Source organism: Ursus arctos, unplaced genomic scaffold, assembly GCF_023065955.2.
Source record: "Ursus arctos isolate Adak ecotype North America unplaced genomic scaffold, UrsArc2.0 scaffold_34, whole genome shotgun sequence".
Classification (NCBI taxonomy): Eukaryota; Metazoa; Chordata; class Mammalia; order Carnivora; family Ursidae; genus Ursus; species Ursus arctos.
The window spans coordinates 29,350,547-29,363,754 of record NW_026623030.1 but is presented as its reverse complement, the minus strand read 5'-3'; the positions used below and the strand labels follow the sequence as shown (position 1 = coordinate 29,363,754).

At 42.0% G+C, this 13,208-nt stretch overlaps 1 protein-coding gene across 1 annotated transcript in view; it reads right to left on the bottom strand.

Moving 5' to 3' along the window:
- The window catches only part of PIWIL1 (piwi like RNA-mediated gene silencing 1), a 28,835-nt gene extending 16,141 nt beyond the window's left edge, over nucleotides 1-12,694 (bottom strand). The window contains exons 1-8 of the mRNA XM_026514679.2: nucleotides 12,617-12,694; nucleotides 12,106-12,217; nucleotides 8,150-8,275; nucleotides 7,437-7,651; nucleotides 6,963-7,084; nucleotides 6,743-6,823; nucleotides 5,891-6,088; nucleotides 5,345-5,456 (exon numbers count right to left, since the gene is read on the bottom strand). Of these exons, the coding sequence (XP_026370464.1) occupies nucleotides 5,345-5,456; nucleotides 5,891-6,088; nucleotides 6,743-6,823; nucleotides 6,963-7,084; nucleotides 7,437-7,651; nucleotides 8,150-8,275; nucleotides 12,106-12,217; nucleotides 12,617-12,694 (1,044 nt within the window). The remainder of the gene's footprint in view (nucleotides 1-5,344; nucleotides 5,457-5,890; nucleotides 6,089-6,742; nucleotides 6,824-6,962; nucleotides 7,085-7,436; nucleotides 7,652-8,149; nucleotides 8,276-12,105; nucleotides 12,218-12,616) is intronic.
- Nucleotides 12,695-13,208: the final 514 nt, after the last annotated feature.

The window sequence follows — 13,208 nt, the reverse complement described above, 5'->3', positions numbered from 1 at the left end:
TTTAATTAGGAAAAGTTTTTTTACAGAAGATAGGTGAATTTCGATTCAGTAGTCTTTTTACTTAAAAGATTTGACAAACTGTGAGAGACTCTGGACTCTGGGAAACAAACTGAGGGTTACAGAAGGGAGGGGGGTGGGGGGGGCAGCTGGGTGACGGGGGCATTAAGGAGGGCATGTGTTGTGATGAGCACTGGGTGTTATACGCAAGACATCAAAAACTAATGATGTACTAAATGTTGGCTAACTGAAAATAATAAAAAAAAAAGATCAACAACAACAAAAGATTTTATTTATTTGAGAGTGAACATGAGAGGGGGGAGGGTCAGAGGGAGAAGCAGACTCCCAGCTGAGCAGGCAGCCTGACTCAGGGATCAGTCCCAGGACCCTGAGATCATGACTTGAGTCGCTTAACAGACCGAGTCACCCAGGCGCCCCTCAATTCAGTAGCCTTAAGATTCCCCACATGCAATCACTAAGGTAAGTTTTTACAACTGGTAAAAAAGAAAACCAAAAACGCTAACTTTGATGAGTTCACATATGCACTATGCTCCGCTAGTTTCTGGCCCCATGTTCTCAAGACCCCCTTTCCTAGCATCATCCAATACACTCTCTTTTTCCTTTCAGAGAGCCGCACATCTACACTCAGCACACAGGGGCTGAGCACCAGGACGACCCTTCCATTAGTGTCGGCCGCTCACCAGCAGAGGAAGAGGTACCTCCTGTTCCTTATTCTCATCCTATGCCAGGTCCAGGCCACCGACCCTCAGGCACTAAGAGACCACGAATTCCAGTCAGATTTTGTCCTATATTGAACTCTTTACCAGGAAAAAAGTTCATTTTCCTATTTTGGGTAAGAAAATTTCCAGAACACTCTTACCTGACATCTGCTCCATGTGCCTCTACTTCGTATTTCATCACGCCATCTTTTTTATCAGGGTCCACCTGCTGACCACCCCCACCTTGCACGTCACTTACTGGGTGCGCAGTCGAGCAGGAGAATGGGAGTGGAGTCAGACGTGTTGCTACATCTGCCCTATCTCACCAATGGGCCTTCAGTGCGTGGTTCCTTATTGTACAACTTTGGGGTCCCCTTCCTATATTCTTAGGGCCCAAACAAAAGCCTGTCAGTTCTTTGAACATCTTCCCCTACGTCTAAAAACCTAGTACATTCACTTGCGTTTACCATTACTGTCAACCCTTTTCTTTTAAACCCTGGCCATGACCCTCCCTTTCAAAGGCCCTTCTCCCCCACTCTGAGTGCTTCTTAAATAGGATTTTTAATGTAGAACACCCAAGCCATCACTTATCACAAAAACTGTATCTCTACTACAAAGTCCCGAGAGCGCTGTGATTCTTTGAAACATTTCAACCTCACCCCATTCTGACGGACGCTACTAAAGACGCCCAGTCAGCCCTGGCTGAGAGAAGTCTTCCAGCAGAAATCATCTGAGCAGAGACCGAGCCTAAGATCACAAGTCAGGCACACACAGTGTTCCAGGCAGGAGGAGCCTGGGGTCAGAGCAGATGGCCAGGTCGAGCAAGGTGAGCACCGACATGCAGGCAGGGGCTACGTCACTCAGGGTCTCACCGGACACACGCCAATGTCCGTCAGTAATGTGCGTAGAAGAATCACATCAGATCTGTAGGAGTTTGCAAATGGACCAGAAAGCAGGAGAAATGCAAACTGAGACCAGCTCAATGGGCAAGGGGCCCACACAGAAGAGGGCGGCCACTCAGAGGAGGAGGATAGAGGCATTTCAGAGGCGAGGCTACCAGCACTGCTGCAGGGTGAGAAGAGGCATGCAGGTCTGAGGTTTTAACCCCGTTACGCATTTGTTCACTCCGATACTGGAGTGCCCTCCTAGGCACTAGGGGGACATAAACCACAAAATCCCTGACCCTCTGGGAGTTCCAGTCCCTGCACTGATCAAGAGCACCGCACAATGGCCAGGTCAGGGGACAAAACTTGTTCAGTGCTGGTCACATGGAAGGTGTCTTTGAGATGTACAATTATCGAGAACAAGTAGGCTTAGACATGTCTGGGCTAAAGCTAGACATCAGAACCGTGAACATAGCACAGACGAGCCTGGAGATCTCCTAACAAGTTCCTATGGAGTAACTAACTCGGGGTTCGAGGCAGAATCCTTAAGTATGTCAACAGTAGAAGGCCACTTAGGAGTAAGCTGGCACGTAAGACTCACTGCTAGTTAGAGAAGGAGAACCTCCCCTGGTCTGGCTTCAGGTGGAAACCAAACTTTCCACAGGTATGTCTCCTTTGTAACTGCCGTTGATACATACTGACTCTTTCCGTCCCAACAGTGATTAGAAAACCACAGAAAAATGTTCTTTTCTCACAGTAACTCTCACATCCAGAAGGAATCTGGGTTAAACATGGCTGGGGTCCTCAAGGAGCTAAGAGGGTAAAATAGTGGTAGGGAAATCAAGCTGAGATGGCCCCTGGCCTGTTTTCATTTTGCCCAAAAGAGCAGCTCTTAATGTGGCTTCTCAGAGAATCACTCTCCTCCAGAGTGTTATGTGATCTTTTCACTCACAGCAGAGCTGCCAAAGCTCAGGCAATCGTAGACAAGCAGTTCAAAGACATTTCAAGGTCACTAGTCTAATGTGTAATTCTGACAAAAGATACAAATATGTAACAGCTTATTTGTCCGGCTTTTTAGAAATAGGAAATGTACTGAAAGTAGGAAAAAATGAGATAAATCTTAGCACTTTAAAGACAAGCATTCAGATTTTAACTGATTCCTGTTTTAGAAATACTCCTGAACTTATAACAGAGCATATCAGATGGAATGCAACCTTCTACGAATTCAGGGGCCAGATCTGCTTGTCCCTGAACAACGATGTTAGTATGCGTTCTGATATAGACATTGTTATTTTCTTCTAGTTGACAGTGGGTCTTTCTTGTTCCTATTTGCTTCTGCTGTTTTTTCAAGGATTACCACACCAATAGCTAGAATCATCTGTATAAAACAAGTGTTAGAAGATCACAGAGTAAACTGATCCACCCTATGTGAAAACAAGCTGAATTTGTCAATATGTAAAACAAAAGTTAAGAGTTAACCCATACACTAACAATGAAGCAGCAGAAAGAGAAATCAAGGACTCGATCCCCTTTACTACTGCACCAAAACCCATAATATCCTAGGAATAAACCTAACCAAGAGGTAAATGATCCCTACTCTGAAAAGTATAGAAACTCATGAAGAAACTGAGGAAGACACAAACAGAAAAACATTCCATGCTCATGGAGTGGAAGAATACTGTTAAAATGTCTATACTATGCAGAGCAATCTACACATTCAACGCAATCCTTACCAAAATACCATCAACCTTTTTTCACAGAGCTGGAACAAATAATCCTAAAATTTGTATGGAACCAGAAAAGACCCCAAATAGCCAGAGGAATGTTGAAAAAGAAAACTAAAGCTGGAGGCATCACAACTCCAGACTTCAAGCTCTATTACAAAGCTTGTGATCATTAAGAGAGCATGGTACTGGCACAAAAACAGACACATGAATCAGTGGAACAGAAGAGAGAACCCAGAAATGGACCCTCAACTCCACGGTCAACTAATCTTCGACAAAGCTTAGACTATCCAGTGGGAAAATGACAGTCTCTTCCATAAATGGAAGTGTGCTGGGAAAATGGGAGAGCCACACGTAGAAGAATGAAACTGGACCACTTTCTTACACCATACACAAACAAACTCAAAATGGATGAAAAGACCTCATGTGAGACAGGAATCCATCAGAACCCTAGAGGAGAACACAGGCAGCAACCTCTGTGACCTTGGCCACAGCAACTTCTTGCTAGACACGTCTCCAAAGGCAAGGGAAACAAAGGCAAAGATGAACTACTGGGACTTCATCAAGATAAAAAGCTTTTGCACAGTGAAGGAAACAGTCAACAAAACCAAAAGACAGCAGACAGAATGGGAGGAGATATTTGCAAATGTCTTACCAGGTAAAGGGCTAGCATCCATAATCTATAAAGAACGTATCAACCTCAACACCCCAAGAACAAATAATCCAGTCAAGAAATGGGCAGAAGACATGAACAGACATGTCTCCAGAGCAGACATACAAATGGCCAACAGACACGTGAAAAAATGCTCCACGTCACTCGGCATCAGAGAAATACAGATCAAAACCCCTCTGAGATCCCACCTCACACCAGTCAGAACGGCTAAAATTAACAAGTCAGGAAACGACCGAGGTTGGCGAGGGTGAGGAGGAAGGGGAACCTTCCTACACTGTTGGTGGGAATGCAAGCTGGTGCAGCCGCTCTGGAAAACAGTATGGAAGTTCTTCAAAAAGTTGAAAGTAGAGCTACTCTGTGACCCAGCAATTGCATTACTGTGTATTTACCCCAAAGATACAAATGTAGTGATCTGAAGGGGCACCTGCACCCCAATGTTCATAGCAGCCATGTCCACAACAGCCAAAATGTGGAAAGAGCCCAGATGTTCACTGACAGATGAAAGGTTAAAGAAAATGTGGTGTACACACACACACACACAGGAATACTACTCAGCCATCAAAAAGATGAAATCTTGCCATTTGGAATGATGTGAATGGAACTAGAGGGTATTATGCTAAACGAAATAAGTCGGAGAAAGACAAATATCACATGATTTCAGTCACATGGGGAATTTAAGAAACAAAACAGATGAACATAGAGGACGGGAAGGAAAATAAGATGAAATCAGAGAGACAAACCATAAAAGACTCTTAAGTCTAGGCAACAAACTGAGGGCTGCTGGAGGGGAGGTGGGTGGGAAGATGAGGTAATTGAGTGATGGGTACTAAGGAGGGCACTTGATGTAATCAGCACTGGGTGTTACATGCAACTGATGAATCACTAAATTTTACCCTTGAAACTAATAATACGGTACATGTTAACTAAGTTGAATTTAAATAAAAAATAAAGAGTTAACCCATATGCAGATTTAGCACAACTGATACTGAGGATTTAGCCATCCTTAACCCCCATCCCTGGGTGAAATTAAAAGAGAAGTGTTCATTACAGAATACAGGTCACTACAGTACACTTGTATTGTTCATTACCGATTACCCTACCTGTTTGTACTCCATAAGCTTAAAATCAAACACAATGTTTCATTCTACTGGGAAAAAGGACGTAGGATCAAGCACTTCTCATGTGATAATGAGCTACACTATGCTACGACTGCTTTAATAAATACATTTATATACAGCTTTCAAAGCAACTGTTCCATGTGTACAAGAAATTCCTACTGAAGATAGCTCACATTTTTCCTAAGGCCTAAATATTTCACATGAGAAAGAGAATGTCAACATATCTTACCTTCCTGTAGTACTCTAAGAAACTGACTTCAGAACCATCTGCTTTCTTAAAGGTACTCTTCGGATTCTGGTCCCAGTCAATATCATCTACTCTGTAGGTTTTGTTGTTATACCTGTGGAACAGTTAAGATTTATTGGTATTTGATTAGAATTGTAGAAAGAGTATTAAAAAAAGACTAGATATAGACAATAGGTAGTCTCTACAAAATAAACTCCCAGATCACTTAGTAATATACAATGCCATGGGAAGAGAAAGGGAAAACTTCTTAAAGACCATGCTAGATGGGTGGGGAAGTGAGTAAAGAACTACTAGAAAATAAAATGAAGACTAAAAAGGACAGAAGTCTTTAGATATTTGTCCTTTTCAAAGGACTGTGCTCCCCCTGAGAACTTGTGTCTTAGGAAAGGTCACAAACACCCCTTCCCCATGTTCACACTATTCCCACTCCTCCACTGTAAACCCTACTTTCCAATAGGATGGACTAGAGAGCTACAGAATCTTAAGACTTGCAAAATGATTTCCTCGTATTTTACAAAGCAGTCTTACTTGGTAAGAACAATTAAACCTATTAGCTCTTTAGAAACTTGTTCTTGAAATTTATGTTCTTCCGTTTGGTGATACAGATTGAACATGAAATCTAACACGGTCTCACTGCGAAGGACTTTATGACTAACGTCAGTGCAAAGCATGATGTTGTTCTCGTACTGAAGAATAGAGGTGGTGAAGCCAGGCCAGATCACCAACCTGTCAAACAGAAGGAGAGCTATGAAGCGACCCCCATGAATAACCCTAACATGTCCTGTGTTATCAAGTTGTGTTCTCCTCTATTAACTAGTTCTAAAGCGCAAAAGTTTTCAAATTGAGTAAATTTAGTTATTTCTAGGTTTTACATGAGACCAGATAAAGACCCCTCTTTTTAAGATCCTCAACAATGAATGCTATTTTATAGTATAATAATTTAAGTTCCATTTTGAATTAATACACTAACTTTATTAAACGATTTTTTATGTTGGTAAGATTGAAACAGTTGCCAGTCTAACTGAAAGCACCTATAACTGGTATAATAACCCTACACAGTGCGTGCCGCACTTGGATACACTATAGGAGCTTCTGGAACAATCTTCATTAGCTCATAAATTTTGTTTCCCAAGAGCAAATACAAACTTAGTGTTGGACAACTCTTCATGCTTTCCCAGTGACAGATAAATAGCATGTGATTTTTTAAAATCCAAGTATTCTGGGATGTCTCCTTTATTATTCAAACCAAGTTAAAGGTTTACTTAACATGATGGGTATCATTAACAGCCACAATAATAAATTTATTATTTCAAATTAGAGCTTCGCTTTCCAAGTCTATGATTAGGCCAAAGGCACAGAAAGCTTCCACTTCATACAAACCTATGATTTGGAATATCGATTGGGTCACTTGGGTTATAATAATTCCGTCCAATCTGCTGTAAATTCATGATCTTCAAGAGCCTAGAAATTGAAAGGTCAAAAGAGAAGAGTAAATGCTGGTAAGTATCTCTAATGCACAGGGACTCACCACACCAGTTTTTCAACTCTTCTCTAGGTTTTCAATTTTTCTTAGTAAAATGTTAAGAAAACACTAACATACCTCCTGAAAATAATATTATAGAACTGCAAACAAGTTGGTGATGTAGGTGGGAGTTCATTTGTTAAGGTGATTGTTATCCTCACATGCTCTCCATTTCGGGTCTGACTAAACACTTCAGTAACCTGAGCCAGAGCAGTGGAAAACCAAACTTTTAATTGTTAAAAGAAACTAATAATCCCAGTCACATCATTCCTGCTAGTAAGGCAACAATGAAAAACATGGAAAAGTTTTAAATTAAAAAAAGAATGACTATGAGAAGACTGGTTACGGGCCCGTATTATAATGGTCATGAAGTTATTGAGGTGGATTTGGAAAGTGAGGCAATAATGCCAAAGTCCCCTCCGGGTTCATTACACATGCTATCAGAGAGAAGAACACTGGAGTTTCTCTAAAAGCTACCCTAGATTGTGACAGTTCTCCTCTGAGGTGGAAATCCTTCATCACCCTCTCCCCAACCCAACATTTTAAAATAACCTTGTGCTGTAGTCTTTTAGGTAAAAATAATATTGTTCCATCAAAAGCATGACACCTTCCAATTAAATCTTCATGTTGAAAAAGAAGAGCTGAGCGGAGTCTTCTGGCTTCCATCAGCGGGTTATAGTCAATGTGATACTGATATAAGGCCCACTGGGGACGGGACGTCAATCGAAAATGGTTAGTGCTCAGCCTTACTATAATACCTGAAGAACCTGTAAAAGCGAGTCACGTCTCATTAACACAATAATGAGTTTATTCTTCCTGACGTCTTTGCTACCATGACAAGGCAGACACAGTTCTGTAAACAAAAGGCTAAGAATAGCATACGACACGAAGTTCTCAGACATCTGACTTTGAAAATGACTATCCTATCCAGGTAAGTTCCTATAAGCATATGTTCAGGAATAAATCCTCCTTACACTAAGTAAATTTACAACAGAACCAACCAAATCTCTCTATGGCAAAAAGTTAAAAAAAAAAAAAAAGGTTACATAACACTTAATAAAACATTTCAGTGCAAATGAAAACACCGATAACCTATTTCATCAAAGCTGAGAGTGGGAAATGGAAAATGCATGTAGATCATGACCAAATGTGCCTTTTCTCCCTAGTATTGCATTATACAATAAATATGTAAAAGGGCTTCAATTCAGTGTCCTATGTGCTGAAAAAGTAATCCCAGGAAACTGAATTCTTCATAATTAACCCACCTGTTTTTGATTCTTTAACATGGTCCAGGTTCTGTCTTGTATTCACACCAAGATCATGAAAGTCTCTACGACGACCTCCTCTCTCTGCTAATGATAAGTCCTGAAATCCAGCAGATATCTGGAGGTCTTGAAAAAAAGAAAGAAAGAAATGATATCCTAGGTCACGTGAAACATGAAATAAAGAATGACAATGTTAATTCCCAAAGCACTACATGAAACCCAGAAGCTACAGAGGTGCTACAGATAATGTTCAAGAATTCCACCAGAATGTTTTAGTATCTGCTGGCCAGACAGAGTACCTTAGCTAGGACTTCTATAAAGCCTTTCTTGCCACTGCCCCAGCCAAACTCAGTTGCTCCCCTGTAAGACATATATCCCTGTAAAAGACTAAGACAACTGGCCTGGTGGGATTCAAGAACTCAGGAGCATGCTTGCTGACTGGGAAATCATTATTCTGTACCGTAAGTTCTGATAACAACCTAAAAGCCTACATAGCAGTATTTTTCACGGTTTTATGATGTGCTTATAGCTACAGGAATTGGTGGTTCATAAATTTTAATGTGTAAATGTCTAGAGTGTCATTTCCTAATTCCCTTAAGAACAGATGGGATCGTCCTGTCCGTACCCCATGATGGGCACCATATACATGGCCTAGTGGGGTAGTTGGTTAGCAGTTCATGTGGTTTCAAAAGCTGGTTATACTATCCAAAATGATTAAATCCTTCAATTTGTACAACATACAGAAGTATCTCCTATCAACAGTATGACGTGGGCCAAAGAATGAATGTGGGCTTTGTCGTCCAGTGTCACAACTGCAGCTCTCAGTTAATAGGGACCATACTTCGAGTACCAGGGACTTTAGTGGACTTCCCAATCACTCAGTCTTCTTTATAAAAATAGTTTTTTAGGGAGTCATGTACCTAATAGACTAGAATTCCACCTTCCCTGCAGGGAAGGACAGCCTAAAAGATTTACCAGAAATTACTGGATCAACCTCTGGGAAAGCGCTCTGAGAGGGGGTCAGGAGCCAGCGTTTATGTTCTCTGGACCCCTTGCCCTGCCAATCTTGCCTGGAATCTGATGTGATCACCAAACATATGTCTTAATGACAGAAGTCAGGACAAAAGAACAAAACGATTGAGAGGCCCAGTTTTCTTCTGACCACAAATGCCAGAACTAGCCCCGGATTGCCAATTTCTGGACTTCTTCTTTAGAGAACAAACAGTGGCTTGAATAAAACATTGGCTCCTGACATACTCTGGAAGCCGTTATTCTAACGTGAGCTTCAACTTCCTTACTTGAAAAACTGATGATCTTCACGGGCATATAAGTTTTACATGAAAATATAATCTGTAAAGCCCTTTAAAGGTGTTGCTAAATATGTTGGTTCTTGTGCCTCAGGATCTTCAGAGGTTCTATTTAAAAGTCCTTTAAATACATATATAGCTGTTCTGTTTCCCTTGAACTTCTTATCAAAGTAGCCTTGGCCTTGGGTGATTAACGATACTAACACAGGTCAGGCATACTGAACCCAGGCTCGTAACAATAACAGTTCAGAGGCTTTTTTCCTAAAAAGTGAATTTATCTAAAATTCAGTTCTGGATATAGAAACCTGACTGCAAATTTCTGAAGATAAACAACGATGACGTCTGTTTCCCTCTCTACCTGCAGTACAACTTTTATATTTATCCAAAGCTTGCCTGTCAATCTGGAAAGAGGACGGCTTTCAGAATGAATACAACTGGAAAGCTTGTTAATTATAAGGATACGTCGCTTTGCTGTGCTTTGCAGACACTTTTTGGCGCTTTTTACAACTGAAGGTTTGTGGCAACCCTGTGGTAAACAAGTCTACTGGTGCCATTTTTCCAACATTTGCTCATTTCTGTGTCACATTTTGGTAATTCTCACACCATTTTAAACCTTTTCACTATTATGATGATCTGTGATCAGTAATTACAACTGGCTGAAAACTCAAACAATGGTTAGCATTTTCAGCAGTACGTGTATTGTTTAGACGTAACATTACTGCACACTTAACAGACTACTGTATGGTGTCAGCTTTTATATACCCTGGGAAACCAAACAATTCATTTGACTCGCTTTAGGATATTGCTTTATTGCAGTGACCTGGAACCAGGCCTGCAGTATCTCTGAGGTGTGCCTAGAATTTCCCTTTCCACGTAGCTGCTGGAGTGATTAAAAACACAAATCAAACGTTGCTATTGCTGTGTAGGAGCCCATTTAGAATGAAAATCACCGTCCTAAGCAAGGTCTCATTTACAATAAATCTGTTAAACTTGCCAATTTCTAAAACTTAGTAGATACTTGAAAATTTATGACAAATACTTCTCAGATAGAATCTTTACAACAGCAGTGAGAAGTTGTGAAATAGGGCCTGGCATAGGTTATTCCAAGTATTATTTAATCCTCACACTGACCGTTACTTATAAAGTTAGATACTAGCTTTTCAGAGATGGGAAATGAGAGTTTCATAGAAACTCAAGGCATCAAGATGAGAGGAAAGTGGGTAAAATCCTTTAAAGAGGCGAATGCCTCTGAATGAATTCTCATCAGACATCTCGAAAAATAACACATCTTGTAACTGATGTTTCTCCTCAAAATTTTCTACACAAAAACATATATATATACATGTATTCATTAAAAATACAAAAATAATGCTGTTTTACCACTTGGTAAACATGTATGATGCAGTGCAGGTGGTTGGTTCTGACTTTTACTGGTCAGATGTTTGCACTGTGGGGCACAGAGCAGGACAGTCTGCACCCTCCCACGGTGTAACGGCTGCATTCCCCTGAGGGGCCCTGCTAGCGAACGGTACCATCATGGCTGCTACACGTGACAAGATGCCATCCAAAGGCCGGTACAACTCTACAAACCCACTGGGAGCAGCGCTGGTTCTCCAAATGCCAGCATTAAAATGGCAAAAAATAAAATGGTGCAGAACAGGCAAAAGCCATTCATTTGGTTTAAGCGTCTTTACAAAGACTCAATGTTTTCATCAGCCTTTGCATGTTTCAAGGCACTGCCCCTTCATTTCCCTTGTCCGCTCCGCCCCCCTTCCCCCCCCCCCCCCGCCCCGTGCCGACTTGTCAAACATAGGTTTCCCAAGAACCCACTTGTGTGGAGAGACTGGCCCGCTGTCACTTCAGGAAGTTTCCAGGTTGCCCGGTAGTTGTCACACCACAGCTTACACCACCCTAAGATCTAAGATTCATCCTCTACTGTTCACGGAGGACATGGCTGTGATGAAACATTTGGAGGAGGTGGGAATGTAGCTCAGGGAGTAAAGCAGCTCTGTCTTCTCGCCATCCAGCTGCCTCCACACTAGTTTCCCCCACAGAACATTTCCCACACCCACCCCAGCTGGAAAGCCACATCCTTACTAATTCCCCATGTGCACAGGGGTGTTTCCTGTATCAAAACCAAATGTAACTGTAGAAAGACCTTACATCAAGCATCTGAATATTTCACGTTTGTAACAAAGTACTGAAAAAACAATATTTGGAATCAGAACTGGTGTTCTGACCTCACCAGGGGTCATAACTTTGGCCTTGGTTTTTGTACCTGAGAAACAGGGCGAGCCAGTACAACACACAGGAAACCAAAGTTATAAATGTCAAAGGTGGTCCAGCTTGTGATGAAATCACTAAAGATGCCAAACAATGTTCTCAAATGACTAATGATTAAGCACACGTATGGTTAGTCTAGAATTTAATCGCTCTGTAAGAGCTAATATGTGGCCCTGGCAAGGATATGCTTTTTCATTACCAAGGAGAAAAGAAAGCCTGTGGCGCTTCCCTAAGTACAGGCTGCGCAGCTGAGAGAGGGCCTGTTCAACCTGAAGGACTGCTGGGACCACGTTTTATAACGACTCTGTACACTGGTGACCGTTTCACATCTACTACACACACGACGTCTTTTTCCTCTCCCTTCACCTTGGGACTTGGCTGTTGCTCCTACCGCTCCTCTCTGTCGTCCACGGCCAACTAATTCCCCTTCTGCTGCTGGCTGCTGAGGCCTGGGCTGGACGTAGCCAGGCTGCTGACTCTACGGCGATATGCAAACAAACAGCATTCTTTTCATGTCAAAAGGTCACAGGTCAGAGGAAACAGTCTTCAACAAGTCTAAGACATTCAAACAAAACTGATCTACATTAGTAACCAAGTATTGTATTCCTCAAGAAGGGTCACTAACTGGGTGATGGGCATTAAGGAGGGCACGTGATGGAACGAGCACTGGGTGTGACACACAACTGATCAATCACTGAACTCTACCTCTGAAACAAATACACTATACGTTAACATAAAAATTTTTAAAAAAGAGTGAAGAACCGGCTCTTCAGATGCTCAAGAAATAGAACTTATTTTCAACAGCCTAAGCTGATAAAGACGTAGCAGGTTTCTGTTTTCGAGGACACATTCTGTAGGTGAAAGGTAAAGCACTCACCGCAGCGGCCCCCACGTGCTGCACCGTCTCCTGCCCACGGGCCCGTCCTCTGGCTCTCGCTCTGGCTCGCCCAGTCATTTTTTTTCCTTGAGGAGAAATAATCGTAAAGACAACATTCAAAATACAGAATTACATTTGACTGTTCCTACAATGTTCCTTTTAGATGTATTGAAGATTCCACAGTAAGGTCCTGAACCAGCACCTATTTTTCTAACCTAACAGAGTTGAAGGCAATGTGCCTACCTTCAATGAACAGAAGTGCTTACTGTGGACTGGGAGGCACACCGGGTGGCAGGGCTAAAGTGCAGGACTTGTTTTAACACAGACTTTCATTTTTTGTCGAATTACTATCTCAACCAGACTTACAGAAAACTGTTAGAAGACATCGGAGGCCAGTGACTAGCCCTTTCACGTGCGGGTATAATCCATGAAACTGGGCCAGTGTGGCATGTTTGAGGTCAGGCCCTTTCCCTAACTCTTCCACGTACCCACCACACCCTCCTGGGTCATCCCACAGCGCCACGTGCAGCTTAAACACACCCAAACCGCTATCTTCTACAGCACATCGTTTATGTCCCACAGTTACATTCTT